Source organism: Sebastes umbrosus, chromosome 2 (assembly GCF_015220745.1).
Source record: "Sebastes umbrosus isolate fSebUmb1 chromosome 2, fSebUmb1.pri, whole genome shotgun sequence".
In the NCBI taxonomy this organism is placed as follows: domain Eukaryota; kingdom Metazoa; phylum Chordata; class Actinopteri; order Perciformes; family Sebastidae; genus Sebastes; species Sebastes umbrosus.
This window is the reverse complement of record NC_051270.1, coordinates 16908013-16935647: the sequence shown is the minus strand read 5'-3', so window position 1 is coordinate 16935647 and position 27635 is coordinate 16908013. Positions and strand designations below refer to the sequence as shown.

General features: G+C 40.0%; 2 protein-coding genes across 3 annotated transcripts; both read right to left on the bottom strand.

Annotated features, from left to right (window-relative positions):
- Positions 1-656: 656 nt before the first annotated feature.
- On the bottom strand, positions 657-14268 carry xkr5b (XK related 5b). 2 transcript variants are annotated; one of them, XM_037757284.1, is made up of 13 exons: positions 14031-14268; positions 11411-11500; positions 11005-11110; positions 10628-10794; positions 10134-10267; positions 9925-10003; positions 9425-9594; positions 8833-8944; positions 7606-7773; positions 7316-7506; positions 7002-7085; positions 6581-6761; positions 657-5124 (listed from the first exon to the last, which is right to left on the bottom strand). In XM_037757284.1, the coding sequence occupies exons 1-13, from the start codon at positions 14137-14139 to the stop codon at positions 4430-4432; spliced, it is 2286 nt and encodes a 761-aa protein (XP_037613212.1). In that variant the 5' UTR covers positions 14140-14268; the 3' UTR covers positions 657-4429. The 2 variants fall into 2 exon arrangements, with proteins under 2 accessions (XP_037613212.1, XP_037613219.1); XM_037757291.1 differs by having other exon boundaries at positions 7002-7064.
- A 3190-nt stretch (positions 14269-17458) lies between these two features.
- Positions 17459-27197, bottom strand: eva1a (eva-1 homolog A (C. elegans)). Its single transcript, XM_037790688.1, has 4 exons — positions 27078-27197; positions 20925-21082; positions 20423-20779; positions 17459-18361 (listed from the first exon to the last, which is right to left on the bottom strand). Exons 2-4 carry the CDS (start codon positions 21019-21021, stop codon positions 18249-18251), a joined length of 567 nt encoding a protein of 188 aa, XP_037646616.1. The 5' UTR covers positions 21022-21082; positions 27078-27197; the 3' UTR covers positions 17459-18248.
- Between the last annotated feature and the right edge of the window lie 438 nt (positions 27198-27635).

Here is a 27635-nt window from a genome sequence, read left to right as displayed (position 1 = left end):
CATTAAGGTGATTTGTGCTTTATTACCTAATTTTGGTTCAAGGTTCAAGACTGTTCAAGATTATTTTAGCTAATGTTATGCTGACATGCTGCAAGTTTCTATTTATGTTTAACTAGAATTACCGCCTCGCGGTTGTATGTCTCCGCCAGTCAAGTTGCAGTTTACATCCATGTCTGTCCAAAATGTCATCACTTCATCATTTCATCTTATTAGAGACTTGTGTGAAATTGTCATAATCAGCATATGAACTCTCGAGTTACGACCAATAACTTATTTTGTGAGGTCAGTGACCTTTGACCAAAATTTGAAGAAATTCCCTCCAGGCGTTCCTAAGATATTACGTTCACAAGGGGACCGGACAGACGGACAACCCGGAATAATAAAGTGACTCATAACAAACTTGGGCTCACGTAGTGAGTTAGCATGAAAATACTTTACACAATGTACAGAAAAGTGAAGGAATGGTAATGCCCCAGACCCCCTTAACAGGTTCATCCAGCCCTGTAATAATGTAAACAATTAAGTATGTTAGCTGTGACTATGCTCGATTTAAAATGTATATATTACTGTATCATTTACACTGTGATTATGCGTTTCCACTTATCTGTGTCTAAAGCTCACTGACTGTATCGTGAATCAAGGATGATCAATAAAGCTTTGATCATGACTAATGACTTTATTTTGTCACATCAATAGCACAGCAATTGACTCACTATCACCAACCACAGCTGCTCTGTGGAAATCCTTGCAGAGACGAGGTGACGCATGTTGATAAATGGAGGCCGTCCGGTGACAAAGTGACGTTACGCTCAATCAGCAAACTAATTTCAGTCTGTTAATGAAACAATTCACATGTGAAACTTCAGCACAAAACCTTGACACACTGCACCGTGGCTGCCCACACATTTCATAACAGTACATGTGACCAAATATAAAAGAAGGACATTTTTAAAAAATACAAAATGAGACAAATTAGAAACACAAGTGAAGATTATTACACACACCTGGTACACAAAGCAAAGCATATTGTTCTAATATAAAGACACATATATAAGACAAGCAAGGCAAAGCGCTGATTCATGATGATCAAAGCCAAGGCATCGTTGCCATCTAAAGCGTGTTTATACAAGATATTTTTGAATTAGTGCACTAAGATACATTTTATTAGCTGGCTTATTGCTTTTGCGTACACATACATTCTAGCATGTGTGTTAACTATTGTAATGTGTCTGTGTGCATGTGTGTGTAGTTACAGTAGGTGCTTTCTACAGTTGTCTGGATGAACGAGTAACATGCAGCGACTCCTTTATCTAGCTATCAGCAGGTATATGGAAAACAGTTTGACACAGTTGTTTTTCTCTACTTTGTTCCATTAACGCCAATTTATATTCTCAAAGTGCTGCCCTTGTTTTATCACCAAACATTTTGCTGCTCATTACAGATATAGACCTTATTTTATAGTTATTATATTTGTTTAGATAGAAAGAAAGTAAAATAATATAGCATAGTTAAAATAGAAGATACATGGAAGACTGATATTGTTAATTCTGTGATTACAATCAGATTTCACATATTGAAATAAATAATATTCATAACATTACATAATACCGACATTGACCGAACTTGAATCTCATAGCAGCACATTATAGCCACTGGGTATTACCCAGGATTTACCTTTATGCAACATTTCTATGCCCCTTTCATTGTTTCCCTCCTTCTGTGAGCTACAATATCAAAAATGTTTTATACAGTTAAACAAAGGTGATTTCAGTCATACAGTGAGCAAGTACATTTTCTCACTGCAACATAAAAAGATAATAAAACCAGTTTTGTCACTTTGAAATTCAGTTTTACTGAGGTAGGAGGTTCAACTAAACTAAAGGATAGGCGGAAGGACGAGGCGTATTTGTGAGTATAATGGGCTTTACAAAAGAATACCGAAGACATTTAGAGTTATAGCTATTCATTAAGACTAGATTTCCTCTTTTATGTTCACTGATATGGATTGTCTGCATCTAAAAAAAGTTTTTTCTTGTTTAACACAAAACTGAATGGCAACAATTTCCTGTACAGGAATTAACCTTGATATTAGTATTTTAAAAGAGCAGCTGGTTTCAGGCATAACTTGTGCACATAGTCACCTTTGATGACATTGTATTTCACAAGTAGGCCTACATGTGCCGCCAACAGCCTGCTCACTGTGTGCTCTTCAATAAAACCAACGTGAATAAATGAACGCAAAAAATCCCAAGATAATGCTAAATAAATGCTAATAATAAGAGAATAAATTTAAAATTTAAATCACTTCAGGATCACAAGAATTTAGGGCACAAGCTTTTAAATGTAATGCTTAATCAGAAAAAACACAATAGGTAGTGAACTTCCATCCCTGCACACATACAGTATACAGGTCGTTGGTCACCACAGCAACTCTCACAGCAACAGTGCACAGAACTGCTGCTACTGCGGTTCATTGTCATATATCATATATCATATATTATATCTTATCCTCTTTTGTGCTCTTCCCTTCTTTCATCAACTAAAAAAAGAAACAAAATGTGATTGTCAGGTGTTCATAAAAGTGACCTCTTCTCTGTTAGAGACAAGAACACACACTCATTAAATATGTCGTGCAGAAGTTGTCTTTTTGTTGTACTTCATCTTTTCTTTGTCACAAAACTTGCCAGTTTAATTTCGTCCCTTATTTGCAATTTCTTTGAAAGGGCCAAATGGGGGAAATTGCCTAATTATGGAAACATTTATGTATTTATTTAGAGATTCAAAGCATTTCTGCAGGTCATGAACACATTTATAACAATCACATTAAAAGATACGTTTTATATCAAATAGCTGATCATTAAAATAGCTAAAAACAAGCCATCAACAAATTAAAAAAAATATTAGATGATTAAAATGAAATGCATGTAACAACAGAAACATCATGTGATTCTCCTTTGACATATTCTCATGTTATAATCATAGTGTAGTCTGCAGAATATCATGCTACTTTAGTTGGACCTTTTCTGCTGTAAAGTGCCGACTGAAATGATTGCAGTTACACTTGGCAAAGTAGGAAAGCAGAGTATATAATCTATAAAATGATTTTCCCTCAAACCTTTGCTTTTTTGTCATTTGCTTATCTGATAGTTTCATGAAAATAAAGACATCCATTAACAGAATGACTATCTTACAGTTCTGTTTCTTTGTATATGTCAGTAATGTGTGTTATGTAACGTACAGTTCAGAGAGCGAGTAACTGATTGGATGAATATGTGGCTTCCTTAAAACTGGACGGGATGGTCATCTTTTGTACAAAATAATAATAAGCTTTTGCAAGCATAACAACATCAAAGCATTTGAAGGTATGCTTGGACTTACATTAAGTCTGCATTATTTATATATTTCATAACAGATCATTGGTTTCATTGTTTCAACAGTGTAAAGAAAAGAGACACTGGCGAGTGGCGTCACGAGAGATTCAGCATGTCTGGTGTTTGTAAACTGGTGGTTATTCTTCATTGAGATCCAACATCCATTTATGCTTTGATTGTTTATGCTTTGTGATTTCATCACAGCTTATAATTCCAAGTAATCTCAGCTGACTCCACTGCCTGAATAAGCCTTAACTGCATTAGGTTTTCAGTGTTTAGTTTCTAATGATTAAAAATTACCAAGAGTAAGGGTTTATCTAAATGAATGAAAGGGATGCCCGACATTAGCATTAGCACCTGTGAAGTTGTATCTGTGTTTTCTTTTGATGAGTTACCCAGATGTAATTTCCTGTAAATAATGATCTGTACTGTACAGCGATTTTTTTCATCAAATGGTTTTAAAGAACTGAAAAAAATCCCCCAATTTGGAATGGCCGATTCCTTTGTATTATACATCCATGTTTGTCACTAACTCCTGTGGTGGCCTCTATAGGAAGCAGACAACCCCGTGCCTCGCCTCATAGACAAGAATTTGCCAGACGCTTCCCTTTTCCGCCCTTTTTACAGGGTCATGCAAGGAGTTTCATACTATCACATCCTCCTCCCTGTAGGCACTCCAACCAACAAGGAGTTGCTAATGCAACAACAAGGACCTGGTCCATCACTGACTTCCCTCTATAAACACTGCGAAATCTGCCTATTGGAACATACGGCAAGGTCAGAGGTACAACTATTAAGAATTGAGTCAATGTCCCTGCAGTGGTTGGCAAGTGTGCTACCTATGCACCCTAATTTTCTGCATATGTAACCTTTGTATCTGCATGTCAGGGGAAAAACATAAATAATAATGTATATGGTATATCCTTCTATGACTGATTCAAATGAACTCCCCGCCAAACCTTCCCCAAGTTAGTTAATGAATGAATTCATGTATATCCTTAACTGCTAAACTAAAAAAAGCCCACCCAGTTGTTCTTCCCCTTTACCCCCCATCCTCCTTACACCATTCTCTCTTTACTGCCCACAAACTGGACCATCTGTTTGCGAGCGTGGGAGATGACTGGAGTGAGTGGAACAATTGGAATACCGGGTGTGGTAGCACCAGGAGTCGAAGCACCAGGAGTCGAAGCACCAGGAGTCGAAGCACCAGGAGTTGAAGCACCAGGAGTTGAAGCAGCAGGTGTGATAGTTCCAGGCGTAGAAGCAGCAGCAGAGGTGGACGTACAAGGGCTCCCACCTGGGGTGGGGCCTGGTGTTGTACCAGGAGTGGCAGGGATGATAACAATAGGGGACGGACCTGGACTTTCAGCCCCAGCTCGAGGCTCCAGGCGTGGGGTGGACGTGATAAAACGAGCCTCCCTGATCCGGTAGGGACTTCTATAGGTGGAGATGGGCGACAACTCGGAGCCCCAGCCAAGATAGCTCCCACTGGAGGGAGACTGTGCATCCGCGCTGAAGTACAGTGTAGTGCTGGACTCTCCAGGGAGCGATGGCTTTTTCTCTGGGGATGCAATCAGGTAGGGGGAATGTCGCTCAGGCGACCAGCCGGGAGTCTTGATGTCCAGGGAACATACGGAGGACGACACTTCGGTCATGGACGCAGCGTTGCTGTCAACGTGGCGGAGGCTGCCTGTTAGCCGCGGAGATGAAGGTGATGGTGAGCCGTAAGCAGCACTCTGAAACTCCTCGTCACCTTTGATAAGGAAATCACAATGAATTAAAAATGTAATTATGTTTAAAACAGTACACATCTCCTACAGGTAAAACCATGCTTTAGGTGCAATGATTGTATTATAACATTAAAAAAAAAAAGGGGCAAAAAATACATGTGTTTGAATGCTTACTACAAATCATTATATATCAAAAAATAAATTAACATCTATGCAACTCCTAGTATTAACATTTCATAGTTAAGATTGTAGGATTAGGTAAAGTAGCAATGGGATGTTCAGTGTGTGTATGCATCGACCAGAAAGTAGCATAGTTGTATATGTGTTGATGCATTGACACCTTTGTCCAAAAGCAATGCCATTTCAACACTTTGTATGTGAATAAATACCTCAAATTACCAAACTTAAAGTGGCTGTGATCAACATTTTTATATTACAGTAACAATGGATCACGACTACGTCTTTGTGAAAGGGGACGCTGATAACTCACAGAGAATGATCACCTAACTGCAGTTCCTCTCCGTTCAGTTCTGTCGGCTCATTGTTTATCTGTCTGGCCAACAAATTTACTGTTTTGATTCACTCTCACCGCTCTCATAGAGGCGATTTCAGCTGCAGCGGTTTTCATTGAAAATGCTCTTACACTACCTGTTCAGCATTGACAACAGAGAGACGCAGTTAGCAACTACATGGTGAACATAGTGGCGCATGTAGCAGTTAAAGAGCCAGATATTTCTCTCAGGCGGGGAGACTAAAAGTAGAGATGAAAGAGAGTGAATATTGGACTTGCATTAATCAAATGGATGCTAGTATTGCTCCATATTTGCTGGATGTGTAAATAAGTAAATGTTTGCTAACAAGTTGGCCATATCAGCTTCATAAAATAGGTTGTTTCTGCTGCCCCAAAGTGGCCAAACAAATCAGTTCTTTCAGGTTTAAAGTGTGATCTTGCAGACAGTATGATCAGAGACACCAGGAAAGAAACACAGACTGTCTGGGAACTCAAACAAAGCCATGTCAAAGGTCAACAAAAAAGTAAGCAGAACACCTCATCAAAATGTTCACTCCATGTTCACTCTCCCTTAATAGATAAAAGTGGGAGATGTTGGTTGGCTCAGGTCATAATAAACATACTGTTTGCTGGTCTGCAATACAGCAGACACACAATCTGTTGTATTAACATTGTAAAATAAATACCACAAATTTATAATAATTTATTTTATATTTTATTCATGTCACATTTTATCTCTATAGTCTAATATTTGTTTTGTTTTTTTGTTTTTTACTTGCTTGATTTTCTCTCATTTTCTTTCTTTTTATACACTTAGTTAGCATTGTTAGAGGGAGCCTGAGATCCCATATTTTCATTACCAACAACTGCTTCTTGTGTATATGACAACAGAAAACACGCCATTTCTGTGCTCACTGAGTGTGTGAGTGTGAGCACCAGCAGGGTTCAGTGTTTATCAGGCATCCAACCTTTTTCTGAGGGTTGAGCGCTGGACAGGTCTTCTCCAGACTCTTCAAAGATGACCTCCTGGACCGGGATGATCTCTGGAAAACTTCTAACATCATGGATTGTTGTTGGAGGAGCTTTTCTCACTGGTCTGGCTATGACACTGGAGGGAGCCGGCTGTGGTGGCTTGACCACCTCTTTCACCTGGAGACAAGACAGACAGCTGACAGACTGCAGACACATAAACTGAAAGTAGTAACCAACCTGGTGGCTGGGCATTCATTTGACACATCTTTTAAAAAATAGTCTAACGGCACAAGTTTTTGTTTGTATTTGTATTTGTCTCTATCTTCAAATCCTATACATAGTGGCTTCAAGTTTACATCTACTGTAGTCTTAGTTTATATTATTGGTTAAGAGGGATAAATTAAAGAAAGATCTTGCCTGTGGAGCCTGGGTGACCTGTGGTGGAGCAGGTTGAGGAGCTGGTTGACAGATCTGAGGAACCTGCGGCGGAATAAGTGGAGCCTGACAAATCACAGCACAAATAAGAGTAAGAAACCCATTACAGTGAAAGACATCACACATTAGGCTGCATGCCAGGAAGAACAGGTTTAGGAAGCAGACATTCAGTCTCTCCATTATGACTAATAGTAATGAAATGCATACTCTTTTAAAGGATCAAGTTGCAGGAAGTCTCGCTACTAAAACCAATAGCTCTTCTAAGCAAGACATTCAACAACAGGAACTTGACAAACCCGAGGGACATGAGGTTCATCAGGGGAGTGAACTTCTTCAGACAGACCCATCAGTCCAGCCAGTCCTCCCTCGCCATACGACGACCAGATCTTAGTTACATCCCCCGTCTTCATGGCCAGGCGAATCAGCAGCCAGTGGTGATGTTTCCAGCCCTCCCATTGGATAGGGAGATCCATGAGGGTCCCACCTCCTGTTTAGATTAACAACCATAGTCATAATGATAGATAGATAGGTAGATAGATAGATAGATAGATAGATAGATAGATAGATAGATAGATCTTTCACAGACCAGACAGTGTTGAGTGGCGATTGAAAGTGGGTGTGACTTTCTCCTCCAATGACAGCGTAGATCCACGCTCTGTGCAGGCTCCACCGATCCCCCTGTGGCGAATACTCTGGAAAATCTCAAAGGACTTAGGGTGGAGGAAACGATAGTACAGCACCAACGCTATCACTCCTGGAGAGAGAGAGGGGGACAGGTCAATAGTAGGAAAACATGAAGGACTTGAAGTGTGTGTTAAAATGTTTATAGAGCTAGGTTATTTAGCCATGCCAGCAGCAATTTTGTACAGAGATTCGTGTTCCCCGGAGGATTGAACCTACAGACTTTGGTGATTATCTGACTTTTTCTGTAGCTCCATCAGCAGGTTAAAATATCTCAACATCTACTGGATGGATTGCCTCAAACGTCTGTACAGACTTTCATGGTTCCCTGTATAGGCATTACCAGCCGCTATAAGCACCATAGATGTCGAAAGAAGGTATAAAATAATGCAAAAGCGACCTCTAGCGACCGTAGTCATTATGACAGGAACAGAAGCAGAATTGTGTGAAACTCTATGTAAGGTGGGTGTTGGGGGTGATGGATGGGACACAAAACAAGTTTTTTTTCCACCTAGTAGGCCAGGGTTTGCATCCCGCGTGGAACCGACAACATGTGATAGTCTTTGTATTCACAAGCGTTAAGTTTCGCTTTCTCTTTTGAAATGTAATTTTAAGCCAAAACACAATGTTTTTCCCTAAACTTCCCTAAAAAAGTTGTAGTCGTGTGCCCTAACCTAAAGAAGCCTTTTTTGTTTCTGTTCAAAATTTAATGTTTCATTCAGTTTTACATGTTAGGACGTGTTGCTTTATCCGCTTTCACTTTCACAACGCAGTAGGTGTAGTAGGCCCCTAATGACCCACATGTATGGTGCTCATAGCAACCGATAATGTCGATTTAATGGCCTGATAACAGTCGACTCGGGTGCAATCATCTGACTTCTAGCGCAACCATAAGGTTGACATTTATGGTTTCAAGTGAAATATCTCCACTACTATTGGTTGCTATGAAATTTGGTGCAGACATTCATCTTCCCCTCAGGATGAACTGTTATAAGTTTGGTGATACCTTAAGCACAGCTGTTTACTGCCACACAGAGCTGCTAGCATGTCTGTCGACTCTAAGTCCTGTTATACAGTGTAGCTGTGTACAGTAGAGCTACAGTATAGCTACAGTATACAGTGTGTGTCTCACCAATGAGGAAGCTGCAGAAGGCTGCAGCTGGGATTCCCACAGTATGCCAGGACACCATAGTAAACAACCATGAGGAGGCCAGAAGAAGAAAAGCGTTCTCTAAGAACATGGCCTGAAAAAGAATGAACAGAAACAGAGGAAGGTGGTTACCTTTTTAAACATTTCAAATCCATATTGTCTCACAGTTGACTTTTACGCTTGCAGTTTTTTATTCAGCTTACTGTATATCTGAACAACTATCTACTATATACTATCAACTACTAAGCATTATCCAAGATATATGCCATTTGGTGGACACTTGTATGCAGTTAACATGTTTTCAGTGCTTGTATGGGCTCATACCTTATCTCATGGCTGTAATGTGACTCATAGTTTCTCAAATCTACATTTTATACATTACAGTTCATTTGCAGAAGGGATTGGACTGTATATATTTTACCTCATATTTTGTTGTTTTATTCAATACAATGTTTTTTTTTCCTATTTGAAGGGTCTTAAATGTTGTGTGTCGGCGTTTCTTATTTTGTCAGTGACCTTGTCTAAAAAGTCTGGCACACAGGCATGAACTGACCACAAACACACACGCACATACCAGGTAGAAGCCAGCCATGCGGTATCTGGATTGACCGTACTTCACATTGAGGAAAAGGAAGATGTGAATGGCTCCCAGAAAGAGGTTGAAGATTCTCCATCGACTAGTTGAACGTATGATGTCGCTCTGCTGAGACACAATCCAGAAAGTTGCACCCAGCCAGTGCACACCTGACACACACACACACAAACACACACGCACACGCACACGCACACGCACGCACACACACACACACACACACACACACACACACACACACACACACACACACACACACACACACACACACAATCTATTAAATATTCAACATTTAATTCATAAACACACTAATTCAGACAACCTGAGTAGAGGAGGTGAACCATAACAGTGTGTCCTCAATGAGACTCATCCAACAATAGTTCTGCTGAAAAAAAACCCCACACCACTCACATCCTTATCCAGCAGATAAGGTTGAAAAAAAAATATGAGTTTGGGGATGAAGCCTTGGCATCCAGACTTACCAATGACTCCCAGAATCCACTGTTTGAAGATACGTGTGAAGAGCATGAGAACGGCAAACCGAGATCCCAACATACTGACCTGCGGACAAAGAAAAATATAGCCGTCACACAAACAAAGCCAAACACAGGAATATAAATATGCCACTCATTAAATTGAGCCTGTTATATTGAGGGTGCATATTGTGCATAAGGTTGTGAAATATGCCCACCCTCCACAGAAGTCGACAGAGTATGGCAGCCGGGGTCATCTGTAGGTGTCCCGGTCTGATGAGTGAACAGGCTCTGGCGTAGAGGACCAAGGCCCAGGCCAGAGATAACAAACACACCACGAAACACACCGAGGCTGGAGGGGAGAGGAAACGAAGAAGAAATGTGAATACTTTGATGCATTGTAATGCAATATACTGTACTTCAAATACAAGTCTGCTGCACATGCACATTGGAAAATAGGCGGCAGAGAAATTGGATGGATTTAAAGCTGTACTATTCATTTTGTGGCCACTAGGGGGCAGCAGAACAATCTGAAAATGAAACATCTGACATATTATCACCTTGTAAAGTTGTATAGACACAAACATGTTAGCAAACAGTTGCTCACTTCAAGCAGACACAGAGCAACACACAAAATGATACGTACTATTTCAGACCTAATCACCCTTGCACACATGCTTTCTACATTTCATTCTATTCAGTCTCACTGTACCTGGAGATTTGATTCCTATATCAGTGCAGATGAGCACATAGGTCTGCAGCAACGTCTGAGGGAGGGTGACCACCAGGGCCTCAAACAGACGTAAGGCAGACGCATCAGCCTGCTGCATGATCTCACAATACACATCCTCGTCCGGCAGACACATGCACTCCCACAGCCTGTGGAGGACAGAGATGGATGAAGGGGAGGCAAATGGGGTCATAGATTGAAAGAGAAAGAACTAGATAGAAAAAGGAAATGCAACCATAAACATCATTATAGACATCATCATCAAACTTAACAACAAATGTTCAGTGTGTCAGACTTTTACTGTAAACTGTCCTTGATCAACAAGTTTTAGAGTAAGATGCACATGCAGGTTGTCCCACCTTTTGAAGATACCAAGGTGCAGTACGTGTGTCCAGGTGAGAGACTTCCTGCGGATGCGTCCATCTGACAGGTACCACAGATAACTGAGCCATTGAGGACCCCAACCTGGCAAACATAGAATGAAACAAATATAAATAAAATATCTATCTGTCTGTCTATCTATCTATCTATCTATCTATCTATCTATCTATCTATCTATCTATCTATCCATCTATCTATCTATCTATCTATCTATCTATCTAGCTACTGTTAATGATCAATGACACTAACATACTGATAAGCAGAATCTTTCAATTCTCATTATTCGATCTGTTGCCCCCCACTTAAATATTTTTGTTGTAAATATAGATTGACATGTTGTTGTTGTTGTTGTTGTTGTTGTTGTTGTTGTTGTTGTTGTCTCACCTGGCAGCAGGAACAGTGCAGTGAAGCCAGCAAGATAGGCATAGCAGTAGTTGTGACCCGACCACAGATAGTACCCAAAGCAATAGAGCACTGGGGAAAAAGAGGAGGGAAACACACACATGTACAGTACACTCAGTCCAAAAACACAAAGAGATGCTTCAATTGACTGACCAGACTGGATTACTACAAGACAAAATCATAAAAGCATTCACATCAATGGTTAATAATGATAATAGGTCAGATACACTGTGTTTTTTTTGTATTATTTGTGATCAGGACATAAGCTGTTGCTGTCAGCTGAGTATGATGATGTTGACTGTATAGAAAATTGTAATATGGTTTGAATCCTAAAAACATACAGATTAACATGTAAATCACATCGTGCATATTTGGACGAACTTCGCCTGGACAATAAACAGATCATAAATCACATGCACAATATCTCTGTAACATCACTGTATTATATACACACAGAGCCAAGTGTCTGTAACCAAGTGTAAATAACAGACTAGCAGTGTTTTGTATGATGCTGTTTATATTGCAGTGCTTAGAATAGAAGTGTTTACATCAGGACAGCAGCATTTCATCAGTGTGCCAGAGCAATTTATAATTTGTGAGCGCCCACAATTTTTTCCTATGACCTCTGTCCTGCATCCTATCTAAGGTTTATTGACATCGAGAGACCTGCCTCCTCTCCTCACTAGCCAGACTCAAACACACAATTTCTGAATACGGGCTGCATGTATTTCTCCATATATTGAGTTTTTTGATAGTTTAACAGTATTTATATAGCACTTAAATCTGTTTTATAATATAAAAGACCTGCAAATCTCACTTTTTACAATATGGGACCTTTAACTTCAAATACAATCTGTGACATTTATTGAAAACAAAAATGTTTTGATATTTTTTTTTTTTAGGAAATGCCTGCAATCCATGTATTTGTTTTTATTATTTACTTTTCCCTCATTACTATTATAGGTTTTAACTTATATTTTTATTATTATCATTGAAATGGATATAATGGTTAATTAAATTCACACTGTAAACAATTGCTGTTAATTTACAGCAGGATTTCAACAGTATTAACCTGTTATTGCTAAAAACAGTGCTTTACTGTTAATACAAAAGAAAACCTGTTAAATTACGCTCATAGGCCGTTTTTTAAATGAACTATAATGCATTCTTAAAAAACAGCCCTTTACTGCTGATCAACTGTCTAAAGTATCATCAGTAACAGTTTCATGCAGTATTTCTTGAATTCTGGGACCTGATCTGCACATGTGAGGCTTGTACATTGTACATGATTGTAAAATCAGTGAATTAGCTTTATTGTTCTTCACTCACATGTTGTTATGGTTTTCATTCTGTGCTTGTAGCCAGCTATAGACAGACATTTTGGGAAAAGTGTCAACAAGTCTATTATAGCCTTTTTCCTAACAAGTGCCTTTAATTGTATTTAGTGTGACTATTTCTATGTCTGTAACCTGCTAAGTCTATTCATCTAGGCAAAAAATAATGTTTATTAAAATGTATGTAAAAAATACAACCTAAATAGTGCATTAAAACAAATCAGTAAGATAATGTAAAAGAAAGGTGAAAAACAACTATATAATGTATCTTTAAACAGTAAATTAACTGTAAAATACTGTGAAATTAATAATAAAAAAAAAACAAAACAGTTCAAACAGTATTTTTCATTAACAGTACAAAGCTTTAAATTTCAGCGACAGTATGATAATGTTAATTTTACAGTAACATAAAGGCAACCCTGCTGCCAGTTCTTTACTGTTATTTTACTGGGAAATTCTTAACAGTGTATATTTACTGCTCATTACAGATCTCTCCACATCCCAGCAGCCTGGCTGAGCTCTGCAGCACTCCCTCCCTCCACACATGTAATCTGAACCCTTTTTAGCTGCCAAACAGGCGGGCTGTCCTGGCAGGACTAGGCCTCATCATGGGGTATACGCCCATCCCCTCGTCCATTCATGCACCTCCAAAAAAAAGGGCGCTTAAATCTGACAACATGGCTCCTCTCTGTTTTTACCCAGGAGAGATCTATATAGAAGCTGAAATGACACACAGCTGTTTTTAAATGAGAAAAACTCTGCAAAAACTCTGGCATGAGTCTGCAGTTTTTGCTGCAGGATGTCATGCAGCATATAAAAATAGGAGAGGAGAGAGGCGCACTGGTGCTGACTGCAGAGTCTGACTCTATTATTCATGACAACATAACAAAAGACAGCCAGAAGCCAAAGAGAAAACTAGAATGTCCAACTTTGTATGTTGGATTATTGGAGAGTTTTACGCATTTACACCAACATGACATCCCAAAATCCATCTGTCTCATCTACAACATCTCTCCTCCATCCTCTCCTGTGCATCCTCACACTGTGTGGCCCAAAAAGGCACGCACCCACATGCACGCGCACGCCAATACAGTCAAATAACACACACAAACAGGGATGCGCGTGCTTGGACACATGATGCCACCACTTTACCATCACCCAACACACATGTAGTGATGCTGCACTCAGTTTCATTATTTGTGCGCAGGGCGGTCAAATGTGTGTGTGATGGCGTGTGTGTGTGTGTGTGTGTCCCAGGTAAGACTCACGCGCCGTCCTCTCTGCAACGATGAGGAATGCGGTAAAGGCGAACACGCACACCTGACAGCACGGCATGCAGGCGCCTCCTCGGCTCGGAGTGGCTGAGTAGTCCCTCATAGCGGACTGAGAAGGTGGACACTGAGTAGATTGACGGTGATATAACAGTCGGTTAGTCTGCAGGCCCGGTGTTGTTCTGGTCCTTGTCGGTCCAGCTGCTGCAGCAGCACTGCTCTGTCTCCTTCCCAACGTCACCACCCGTCCCGTTAAAGAGATAGAGCACTGGTGGTAGAGGACCTACAGAACCAGACCAGCACCTGAGAGATGTTACTGTCAACTGATGCAACATTCATCAGTCATGAAGAATTTGGTTTGCATTTAGTGTCTTATTAATTATGGATATTCAGGACTTGTATACGTTGCTATAGCCTACTAGTGGAGTGTAATAAAGACAGAATGGGCCAAAATATGACTTTAAAGGTCCCATATTGTAAAAAGTGAAATTTTCATATCTTTTACATTATAAAGCAGGTTTAAGTGCTATGTAAATACTGTTACACTATCCAAACGCTCAATATAAGGAGAAATACACAGAGCCCGTATTCAGAAATTGTGCGTTTGAAACAAGACGTTAGGATTTCTGTCCATTTGTGATGTCACAAATATACAATATACAGATCATCACACGGTTTTAAACATAAACATGAATGTGTCCCAGTTTATTTCCTGTTGCAGTGTATGTAAATAACATCAGCTGACAGGAAGTAAACATGGACCCAAGATGTTGCCTAGCAACGCAATTCTGTTGCAATTCCGTTGCAATTCCGTTTCCTCGCAGTACGAGGAAAATAAAGTTTTTTTCAACATTACAGCAAGTAAACATGTTCTAGTAGAAACATAAAATACAAGTATGAACCTGAAAATACGCATGATATGGGACCTTTAAGCTACTTAATTTAAAGCAGCAGAGGGTAGAAATGGAGCAAATTTATTTTTATAAAACAGTCACTATATCCTGACAGTAGTTCATGAGACAGGTAATCTGAAAAAAATCATGATGGCATGGCTCCTAATGGCATCTGCAAGATTTCACAGACCGGAGGAAAACAACCAATCAGAGCCGAGCTGGAGTCTGCCGTCTCTGAGCAGCTGTCAATCACTCACAAACTCTGATCAAACGGTCAAACTAGGCAGCGCTGATCAAATATGAATCAATATTCTGTGACTGTAATGCCTATTTCTCCTCAAATGTTATCAGAAACTTCTTGTAGTGTACTGTTTAGCTGTAAAATGAGAAAGTTTGAGACCCGGAAGCCATGTTGAGATCAGTTGAGGAAATACCAAGTATCGCCCACCAGCCGGAGCACAGCCAATAGGAACGCTCGCTCTCTGAAATGACCTGTGATTGGCCAAAGTCTTCCGGCTAGATTTTTTAAAGCCTGAAAACAGAGCCATGATGAGGTGCAAAAGTCTAGTTTTCTCTCAGAACACTTGAATTACAATAAGCTGAAGGGTTATTATGGATTTTTTGCCCAATGATGCCAACAACTTTCTGCCTACTGCCGTTTTAAGTAACAGAATATATTTTTATGCTTATAGAATTTGGGTCTAGCACTCCGTTGTGAATTCCATTGTTGAGGCACAACCTTTACCAAAACGGAAAATATATTTTATTAGTCACAAAGATGCTCACAGCGAGTAAGCACTTGTGAGATTGTAAACTTGATTTTGGACTGAAAAGAAAACTCCATGTTTGAAATGTTGAATTAAAGGTACAGTGTGTAGGATTTGGTGACATCTAGTGGTGTGGTTGCAGATTGCAACCAACTGAGAACCCATCCGCTCACTCATCCCTTTCCAAGACTGCGGTAACGTGAGCTGCAGAGTGCAAAACCGTGGTAACGCTGTTCATCTCGCTCAGAGGCCATCCTTACCATAATAACACTACTTTAGGAGCAACGGAAGTCAGGCGGCAGCTGGCGGTACCACGGTTTTGCACTCTGCGGCTCACTTTACCGCAGTTTCACAAGCGTGTCGAAGAACTACGGTGGCCTACGGGTAACATAAAAACGCTAAAGCCTCTCTCTGGAGCCAGTGTTTGGTTTGTCCGTTCTGTGCTACTATAGAAACATGGCGGACTCCGTGAAGAGGATCCGCTCCCTATGTAGATAAGAAGGGCTCATTCTAAGCTAAGATATGATTATACACTAATGAAAACATAGTTATGAATATTATACTCTACTATACTATACTATATATACCCCTGACATGCTACACACTGTACCTTTAAAGCAATCATTGCATCATTTTTTTGTTAGTAGTTAATAGTTTTTCATGACTCCGACTCAATTTGACCACAGTCCCAACACTCCTGGTAGTCATTTAATTTAGCTGACTTGTGGCAGGTCACCTTGTGAACATTAGAGGGCAGGAGGAGCATTTCTTCTGCCTTTTGCAGAAGAGTGTAGTTGAACTGCGTAAAATCCTGAAGATTCAAGTGACCAAACTGAGTTTTTAAGGGAAATATATAGTTCATAAATTAAAGCACCAGTGCTGAGCTTTAACTTATTCTCAATAAGGATAACGTTACTGATTATTGTGTGGATAATTGTGGTGCATGTGATGATTAATTTCGAGGTTTAACTAATGAGTGATATATAATATGTTACTGAGTCTCTGTTATAATTGTAATTATCTGATTGAAAGTTATCTTGTTGTCTTTTAATTTGTCTCCCTCCCTGTTGCTTTTGCTCTTTGCCGTTTGGCATTATTTGGCTTTTCAAGCTGTATGTAAATATACTGAGACATGGACTACAGAGTGGAGGGGCACATTATGAACACCAGGGGGAGTCTGACTCCAACAACTGATCATACTCACGGATATACAGTAAATGATAGTTAACACAGGTCTTTGTCCATAACCACAGAGAGCCGGCTTGCTTTGCGTCCAACAAACACAAATGGTCATGTTTGTGTGTGTCCACAATACTCTATGTGTTTTTGGCACTGACTTTGGCACTCTGTTTTGTCCACAGAGTAGACCTTTCCTTGTGTTTAGGGTAAGTTTTTGCCTCAACCTCTGAAAGGGACTGTGTATACCTCTCACCTGGACTACAGATACCTTGTTATTGCTAGGTTAGGTAAAAATTCAATATTGTTTTTTAATGCTGTCAACAATATCATACCCTGGATATAATGTCTGTTCTGGGCTCCCACCACAGTCCATAAGCTCTCCTCCCAGTGGATGAGACACATGTACAACACACCAAAAGAATGTGAGCCACCATATTTCATTTTAATACGAGACTTTACTCAATAATATGTACAGAAAACAGCTTTCATAAATTCCTGGAATGAAAGTTTAGAATTTTTTTCAGCTCAAAACCACATGAGCCAAAGAAATAAAGGCAGCATGATCCTCTCAAACATGATGACCTGCTGTCTCATGTGCAACAACACCTGTAGCTGATAAGCCTCCAGCCTACAAATGCAACCAATTAACACACTTGTCAGGTTATACCTTACATATTTTATCAACCACCACAGCCATACTTCCTTTAAGTATTCTTTTTATGTGGGGATTAAAAGCACCAGTATGTGTAAATGTATCTTGGCAGATAATGTCTATCCCCATTTCATTCTTCTGTATCTTCTATTGTCTTTAATTTAGGTTCCAATTAGGAGCTGAGAAAAGTGCAACACAATAATATTTGAATCCATACACTTAAGAACAGCTGCAGCAGCATTTCAGCCTCCACATCGCCTCCTGTTCCTTTTCTGTCCATGTTTCTCAAAAGCACCTGTTAAACATTTGAAAAGTTATAAAATCCCTTGTACGGTTTTCACTAACAGCAGTTACATATCGCAGTGTGTGCTCTGTACAGAGTCTGTAGGTCCATTGTGTCTCTACTTGTCGACTTTTCGGAGCACAATGTCATTCTTCTTCCAGACACTTCAGTGTCATCTTGTATTGGAGGACTGAGCCATCACAACTCATATGTTTCCTTGTTGTTTACAGAGTGGAGGCGACTGCTCCCGGCGGTACTGTCACTAATAGTTTGATCTGTAAAGAGTCTCTTTGGTGCAGAGCAGACAGCACTCCCCATCTGATGGTTTAAGTTAATTTCATCCAGTGTTTTTATTTATTTATCTGTTTTATTCACCTTTCATCCATGTGCTCGCCTGTCTATCTTCATGTCCTTCTGACTATCTGCCTGTTAGATTATGCGTCAGTAATATCTGTTGAGGCTCTGAGTGACTGTACTGATGTCTGGTTGTCCATTCATCCAGATCTCTCGGAGGATCCGTTCTCGCTCTTCTAGCCTCTGGGCCCGATCCAGCTCTGATGATACACACACACACACAGACAGGGATTAAAGCATGCCCATACACTGTCCATCCACATAACCATCAAATTTCACATCACCGTTGAAAAGACTTTCTATTTTAAAGTATGTATGAGCATGTGTATTTCTGACAGCAGTGTTCAGAGTCTGTGAGTGAGTGTGTATAAATGTAAATTGACACATTATTAGGCAACATTAAAAATGAAAACTCATTCTTTAACACTGCCTCTCACAATGAGTCTATTTCATCTTTTAGGTAAATAACTGTATAAAACATTTTTACACAAAGATTCAAATTAAAACGTTATATTTTACTCACATTACAGTTTTAACTGTTCTGCAATGTTTGACTCTGCTTGTCTACTGTTTTTTAATCTGTTTTGGACATAAGATCACTACGATACCTGAGGACATGATCAAATATCTCTCAAATATATTCAGGCCAAACATTAAATGTGGACACTGATTGCAGTTGACCAGTGGTGGAAGAAGTATTAAAGGTGCAGTGTGTAGGATTTGGCGGCATCAAGTAGTGTGGTTGCAGATTGCAACCAACTGAGTACCCCTCCGCCCACTCCTCCCTTTCCAAGACTTCGATAACGTGAGCCGCAGAGTGCAAAACCGTGGTAAAGCTGTTCACCTCACTCAGAAGCCATCCTTACCTTAATAAGACTACTTTATGAGCAACGAAAGTCAGACGGCAGCTGGCTGTACCACGGTTTTGCACTCTGTGGCTCACATTACTGCAGTTTCACTCAGTGTTTAGTTTGAGCAACATGGCAGACTCCATGAAGAGGACCCGCTCCCTATGTAGATATGAAGGGCTCATTCTAAGCTAACGAAAACACAACAACTCTTAGTTTCAGATGATTATACACTAATGAAAACATAGTTATGAATATTATATTCCATTTCTGCTAATAGATCCCCCAAAATGTTACAAACTGTTATTTTAAGATATTTTATTCATGTAAAAGTATCACACTATAAAAAATACTCCCTTACCAGTGAACGTCAAGCTGAATGACCCAAGCATTTAGATGTTTAACTGGTCGAGGTTTTGCTATAAATGTTCACAGTAACTAGTAACTATAGGCCTATCTGTCAAATAAATGTAGTGGATAAAAAGTACAACATTTACAACGGAAATATAGAGAAGTAGAAGCATAATGTAACACAAAATGGAAATACTCAAGTAAAGTTCAAGTACCTTAAAATTTTACTTATATATAGTAGTTGAGTAAATGTACATAGCTACTTTCCATCACTGTATTTTTTTCTGTTTTCTCCGGGTTCTCCGGCTTCCTCCCACAGTCGAAAGACATGCAGGTTAATGTTGACTTTAACTTGCCCGTAGGTATGAATGTGAGCGTGAGTGGTTGTCTGTCTCTAAGTGTCAGTCCTGTGATAGTCTGGCGACCTGTCCAGGTTGTACCCCGCCTTCGCCCAATGTCAGCTGGGATCAGCTCCAGCACCCCGCGACCTCGAATGGGATAAGCGGTTACAGATAATTGATCAATCTATGTTGAGTTTTTTTTTTTAAATGTAATGTATCCTCTCTGCTGCCTGAGCACTGCTTAAGATGACGGCTGTTTTAAAGTTCTTGTTGATAAAATGTTTGTGTAGACAAATATTTAAGAAAAAGAAAGAAAAAAAAAACATCCACAGAGCTTTTAGAAAGGTGCCGAATAAAAGTAGGGCTTTTCCTGAAAAAAAAATTATGATTGTGAATTAATCATTTAAAAAATGTTGGCGGGTCCAAAATGAGTGTTTGTTTATCTCTGTGGAAGTTATCTGTCGTTTGGTTTCCACTTCAAACATTGGTTTGTGAGCCAATAGTAGTCATCTGTTAGTGTGGAAAAAAACAGATAAATGGCTGCCTGGCAACGACTTGTTGTGAAGTAAATGCAATGGAACGGGGGAGGTAGAGTTTGACATCTAGTGGCTGAATGTTATCAATGTATCAATAGCACCTTTAATGTTTGGATTTAATGGTCTTGATATGAGGCATGACTCTTCATCTGTATGTCACATGTGTGTGTCTGTGCGAGAGATACCCTCAGCTGATGTGAACATGCTGGCGTGCAGCAGAGCTCTCTCGAAGCGTCTTCGCCTCCGTGACGACAGGTCAGACGTGTCATCCCAGTCCTCTGATTCACTGTCCCCAGCAGGCCCGGTCCCTCCGGAGGCAACCACAGCAGTGCTGTCTGGATTACTGTCAATGGGTTGATGGAGGGGACAGTTGTGATGGCGACGGTGATGATGCCTGTTCCTGTGGCGATGGTGAGGGTGCTTATTGTTGCCATAGTGACAGTCTGCTCGACAGTGAATCTGGAAGACGATGGCGCAGAGTGTGACAAGAAGGCCGACAGAGACACCGCCCAGAAACACCAAGGCTGCCCTCTCGGGTTGGTCTAAGAGAAAAATAAAAATAAATATTAAAAGTTTTTTCTTTCCCTTTCTCTGCTCTTTCCATGACACTGTCATCCCTCACCTGTCCACTAGTCTACCTCGTGATCACACACAGTCACACATGGCCATTTTGCTGGTGGGACCTACCTGCAATGAAGGTGTAAGCTGCCAGTATGTTGCTAAGCAATGCCATCTCCTGGGAGACCACCTCCATATTTGGCGTTGCTGACGTCGTAGCGCTCATGATATCACAGCTTATCGTATTCTCCTGCAGAGGTCAGTGGAGGTCATCCTTCATGACTCCCCTAGATTGTAGGTGTGAGGGGTGGAGGAGAGAGGACAGAAGTAAGAGATGATAGCGGGTTAGAAATGAGAAGAAAGGGAGAAGCATGAGAGACAGTTTCGGTCTACAAATTATCCTTCTCCTTAAAGGAACAGTGTGTAGCATTTCGGGGGATCTATTAGCAGAAATGTGTTTTCGTAAGCTTAGAATGAGCCCTTCATATCTACATAGGGAGCGGGTCCTCTTCACAGAGGCCACCATGTTGCTCCGCCATGTTTCTACAGTAGCCCAGAACGGACAAACCAAACAGTGGCTCAACAAGTAATCACCTAGTATGATATAAAAAATGATCTTTTATCTTTTTTGAAATGATAATAATCTTGGTACTCTCTAGAGGTTTTTGAAGCCCTGTGATCTGGGACTCACAGTCATTGTTACTCATGTGAACCAACCACGCTCATTAAAATGACTCTATGTTGAATTATTGAAGTGAGTTTTAAGAAATAGCTTTTGTAGAAAAAGTATCATCAATCATTTATATTTATCCAGAACTCAAACTTATCTTGTTGGAGAGAAGATGAGTAATTTATAATATAATTATAGTACTTTGGAAACATGGATGCCTTATACCTTTATGTATACATCGTTTCTCACTTTCCCCCTCGATATAAACATGCCTGAGCTGCTGTTCGCCCGCAGGGTTGAGAAGAAAAGGCACATGCCAATATTTAAATTTAAGATTGCATACTTACAGAAAGTAATAAAGCAAGTATTCACACAAAAAACACGTACTTTGATACACTCATGTATGATACATTCACAGGTTTTGTTGTTTCAGTATAGAAAAAATACAGCGATAAACGTCATTCTTTGCAGGGGAAAACCAAGTGTGGAAATAGAGGGAAATGAAAATGGTTGATTGCAAAATGAGCTGTAAAGTATTTTTGCACAGAATAGAAAAAAAACAACAAAAAAAACAGAACTAAGGTAAGATTGATGTCTGACACAAGAGGAGAGCATTTTGCAAGACTTTTTCGCTATTGGCATGTCTCTGGACAGTGCACACACTGTGCGTTTAAGAGTAATATACACCTCATTCTTGAACAATTTACATAAGATTTGAAAACTTTGTAACCTTAAACCTTTTTTCCCCCTGTGACACACATTTTGTAGTTCTTCTTGCACTATGGGATGTTAACATTTAGACTGAAATCCCATTGTGCTATAGGGGTACACAACTATGTCATCATTTGGCATGTATGATATGAGAGGATTAATAAGACCAGTCTCTGCATTATAAGTAGGCCTATCCAAACAGTGACACATCGTCTTCTCCTTATAGCTACTCTCTCCCACAAGCATCAGGTACTAAGTGACCCATCCATTATAATCAGTAGTCAACACTGTGACCTCACAGTAACAAGGTACAAGTTCAGCTTCCTGCCATGACCTCCTGGCTGCGTTGTGTGGATGTTGTATGTTAGATTAGACAGTCTGAACTGCCCACACATGCAAATCATTTTACTTCTGATTAATGGTGAGGCTACTAGTAGAACTGACTCAAGTAAAGGTAAAGTACTTGGTCACCAGTGTGTCTCTGGGGAGAACCACTAGGTGGCAACAAACAGCCGTCAGCCAACTTGCTCTCAGCAGGTTGTAAATATAATCACTCAGATCAACATGTAGCTGACCTTGCTGGTGGACACAAACACATTTTACACAGACACACAGCACAGATGTGATGCTGCTGTCACAGACAAGCTGGTGTCATGGACTAAGCCAAGACCAAGCCGAGACGTGGATGTAAAATGCAAACATTTGCCGTGGGCCTAGACGTGTTATGTTCTTGTTTCAGGGACAAGTAGAGTATCAATCAGTACCACATACCACACCATGTTTTATTGCCCACATTAACTTACAACACCAAGTTAAATGTAGAGTAGAGACAAATAGTTCTATACGGTATTGTGTTTAGACATGTAGCCCCACACCCAGGCTGGAACTCCCCCATACACACCTTCGGTGTTAGTTATTGATGGCTCTGATACTAAATATACAGTATTGTTAGTTTGACAGGTCCAGACTGTCTGATGGTAGAGAGAGATCAGGAGGGGAAGTGGGTATAAAGAGCGTAACAGAGCTGAAGTCCTGGAGAGGATCCAGCAAGATCCTTCATCCTCTGAAAGGAGAGGAGGACCAGGAGGGAAACAAGGCGAGCAAGAGGAGACTCCACTGTGTCTGCTTGTCTTTCTTAACCTCTTTCTAAACTGATCTGCTCAGATTAAGGGCTCCACGGTCTATCTGATCGTGTTTTTGTCTTATGGAACGCTTTACTTCCCTGAGCGTTTCTTTGCGCTTCAACTTACAAGAGTTCAATATTTCAAATACATCATGTTTTGAGGAGTTTGGCTCAATGGTCAGCTGCTGTTATATACATGTAAGTGATGATAACAGAAATAATCCACACAATAAATCTGAGAGGTCATAAAATGATTAACAAAAAAGAAAAACATATTCTGTCGCATAAAACTTTGACGTTTCTCTTGTATTTGCTTTTTCCTTGTTATATACTAGATCTTTTTCCATCTTCAACCATCTAAACATGTTCAAATTTAACAATCTGAGGTAAAAATCTGTCTTTGCTTGAAATGTGAAAACTCTGACAGAGTATTGGACGTTGACTTTGCATAATGCGATTTGACTGATTGAGTTATACCGCTCCAGAAATAAACCTGACTACATCAGCTTGTCCAGCAATTATAAAAAGCTCCCTCCTCTTGCAGTGGATAATGCAAATGAGCAACTATCACTCGTTGTAGCTACAGTCTTGTGTAATAAGATAAGAGTGTTTATTTTATCACCACTTATTCACCAACACTCGCATCCTGCAAACACTTACAATCCCCTTTGAGCATTTTGAAAGATAAATGAAAGTCTGTGTCCTACATTACTTTTATTCTCTTTATCTGCTAACATTTGAGTTAAGCAATATCTGCACGTATGAGTGACATTTTAAATCTGTGAACTCTGCCTGAAGCGTGACTCTATAATTACTCAGAACATTTGTGAAGCCCCATCGGCAGGACTGACATTCTTCCGTAACATGTCGTAATGTTCTCGTCTAAAACTTTTGAATCTCTTCTCCCAAATGAAATGAAGCTCTCTAGCCGTGAGCGTTAATCCTGTTATGAAAGTACAAACAGAGTGCAGCGGGGTTAAAAGGACGCAGTGACATTGGTTTTCCTTTTTTGTGGAGCTTTTTTAATTTCATGAACATGTTATGATTTCCCCAGCTGACAGCTGTAAACACATATCATTACATGTGAATGCGTTCTGGGTGTTTATGAGTTTTTTATTCTCCATTAAACCTTTTATTAATGATTGCAAACAAGCCTAATCACTTTATGAAGACAGACCAGACTACATGACAAACAACTTTTAATGTATCGTACCATGAAAACACAATCTTTAAAAAAGAAGTGAAGTCTAAAACTGAGCAGAAGTATAAAGAAGCCACGACCTGCGTGTAGTACTCTCATGCTGTAAAGGCTGTAAAGACACGGCAGACGTTTAAACTTGAACAAATAAAAAATAGATGATGCTCTCAGGGAAGATCAAACTGACCTAATTTTTGAGTATGTTTCTGCTGTAAAAACTATAAAACAGACGGCGCAGCACTCTTGACCTCTTAGTAAAAACTGCACACTGAAGAACAAATCTGCATTTCACCTGTCACATTAATATGTGCCCAGTAAAATGCATTTATGTCTCTTTAGCATAAAAACACACCTCGGGCCTGTAATTATGTTACAAAACAGTCAAAAAGCAATGCATCAACACAGCAAGTGCAAGAAGAAACAACACGGCAACAGATCGCATGACATTGCGGTGAAACATAACACAACCAAACACAACACAACCTCCGAGCAATTCTAAATCCACTGACTGTCAGGGTCATTTTGTGATGTTGTGTGTAAATGCTGCAGGACGTGACTGCCCCTCTCTTTCTCCTGCTCTTATTCTCTCTTTCTGTCTTTTGGATTGGTCAATTTGGGTTACTGTTTGTTACAGCAAAAAGCATGTCAACGTGCCATCACAAGTAATTCATAGTTTAGTATATTACCAGCATGCTTTTTTATTTGGCATTTCATGAATCACGCCTTGTTTTTATAAAATTAAATTAAAAAACGGCTTTGTTTCATGAAGTGACGGTGTCTATACAACGAGTACGGGCAGAGAACACATGAAAAGAAAAAAATGAGTGTCTCAACAGGTAAGTGTAGTGAATTTACTATCAGGCAGCTGAACATCAGTTATGTAAAGACATTAGTATGAGACAGTTGGCCTGCAGCCAGCTCATTACATCCACTCTGTCCAGCCGTCTAGACAACAGGAGCTGTTTACACTGATGATATATATATATATATATATATATATATACGCATGAGAGGATTGTTTTTTTTGCAAAAGAAATCTATTATTTATCAGATGAGAGTCAAAAAGTTAGATGAGAAGATGGATACCACTTTTGTGTTTGTATAGTAATGTACCATCAGTTAGCTTAGCGTAGCTTAGCATAAAGACTGGAAACGGGGAAACCGCTAGCCTGGCTCTATACAAAGGTAACCAAATCCAACACCTCTAAAGTTCACAATTAACGCATTATATCTTGTTTGTTTAACTGAAGTGTAAAAACTACTATTTGTCGGTTTAGGAGGGTTACGTGCCAAACTATAAAAAAAAGTATAGAAGCAAAGAGACGAAACTCTGGTGTTTTTTTGACAACAGCTGCCATTTTGGACTGAAATCGCTTATTATATTTAAATATTATATTGTTCAACACAGGATATTTCGATAGAATATGACAATAGAATAGAAAAAAAGTCAATTATTCGTTCCATTGCAACAAAGGCGGCCAGCAGCAAAGCTACGCTTTTGCCATTTTGGACTGAAAGCGACTACCTGGATGCCAGTAAAACGTCTGCCTAAAGAGAGCCATACAAAAGTAAGACAAAATTATTTCTACTGTATTGTCAAATTCCTACTGAAAATGTCCTGTGTTGAACAATAAAATATTATAAATATAATAAGTGTTTTCAGTCCAAAATGGTGGCAGCAGCTGTTGTAAAAAACAAAAAAACACCGGAGTTTCGTCTCTTTGCTTCTATACTCTTTGACGTGTCAAGGCATGTTAATTATGGTCCCATTAGTGTGTCGCAGCCATCCCAGTGAGCCAGCATGCAAAATACCAGGACCCTGGCATACCTAAAGGGAACAGGGCCACAATTAATGTTATTGATTAGGGCTACACCTGTTTTTAACCTGCCTGGACATGTCAAAACGTCTGCTTTCTTGGTTCATATTGTATCATCCAATGTGTTTGTTTCTGCTACATGACCAAAGTCTAGATCTAACATGCCAACAGGAAGTGCAAGAGACTTTCCCTTCCTCCTATTTTTATAGACAGCTCTCACTTTTCCTCTCTGTGTCTGTGCAGTCTGGCCAAATTCATATGTGGCACAATAGCTCTTTGTTTTTCTCCATGTGGTTAAGAGGACTGTATGGTTCTTACGCCTGCTTCTGCTGAGCTCACGCTGTACACCAGCACACACACACACACACACACACAGGAGACACACACATCATCCACGTGTGCTCATCACACTTTAAGCGTATTTCACCCTCTGTGTGTATGTGTGTGTGTGTAACGCTAATGCAATGTGACACTGGCCTTTCCCTCTGCTGCTACACTGTTAGTATCTAACATGACCTGCAGAGAGGAGACAGAGAGACACACTATGTACACAGAATTAGAAGATATGAAATAAGAGAGAGAGAGTTAGAGCAGGTGAAAGTAAAGATAGTCGAGAGGGAGAAAGAGCAATGTGTGGAGGAAAAGAAAGTGACTCCCTAAGACATATTACTCTTGACATCATCAACATCATCGACAAAGACAATAACATCAAGCATCAACATGTGCAACTCTCACCTCATGCAAACACACTGTTTACACTTACATGTCATTAATGCCAAGATCCCATCTGTGGTGTGTTTACTCCTCTCCCATCCTCTCCTCTCCTCACCTCCACTCTCGTCTCCTCTTCCTCCTCCTCTCCTTCCTCCTCCTCTCTGCTCTGGTCCTCTCCTCTCTCTGCTCTGTACTCCTCTACTCTCTCCTCCCCTTTCCTCCCCTCTCCTATTATCTTCTCTCTGCTCTTTGCCTTTCCCTCAAAGAAGAAAAAAAAGAACACTAACAGTATAATTATATGAATAAATCTTCTTCTCCTCCCCCAGTTGTCAGATAGGCCCACGTACACAAGCCCTCCTCTCTTCTTCACTTTCTTACTTTGATATGAATTAACATTTGAAGTCATTCGCCCCCCTTCAGTTGTTCTTCTCTCTCTGATGCCGAGGCAGCAGGAGGGATGTTGCTCCGACTGTTTTGTAGAGTGGAGATTTCCGATATTCCATTTTAGTTTTTGCAGGTTATTTTCCAGACAGAGAGACAGAGGTCAGGTCCTCAGGGCAGAAATGTGACATGAAAGACCCCGACAAGTCGGCCAAATCCCTCTCCT

Bases quoted from the DNA above. Each gene is read 5' to 3' on its own strand.
- xkr5b (XM_037757284.1), bottom strand. From the start codon at position 14,139: ATGAGGGACTACTCAGCCACTCCGAGCCGAGGAGGCGCCTGCATGCCG. The intron at 8,945-9,424 runs GTATGTGCGTGT...ATTCTTTTTCAG, and splicing joins GCATGGCTGGCTTCTACCTG to GCCATGTTCTTAGAGAACGC. The intron at 5,125-6,580 runs GTTGGATGCCTG...TCCTTATCAAAG, and splicing joins CGCTCAACCCTCAGAAAAAG to GTGACGAGGAGTTTCAGAGT.
- eva1a (XM_037790688.1), bottom strand. From the start codon at position 21,021: ATGAGCGCTACGACGTCAGCAACGCCAAATATGGAGGTGGTCTCCCAG. The intron at 20,780-20,924 runs GTAGGTCCCACC...TTTTTCTCTTAG, and splicing joins AGCTTACACCTTCATTGCAG to ACCAACCCGAGAGGGCAGCC. The intron at 18,362-20,422 runs GTATCTCTCGCA...GTGTATCATCAG, and splicing joins CATGTTCACATCAGCTGAGG to AGCTGGATCGGGCCCAGAGG.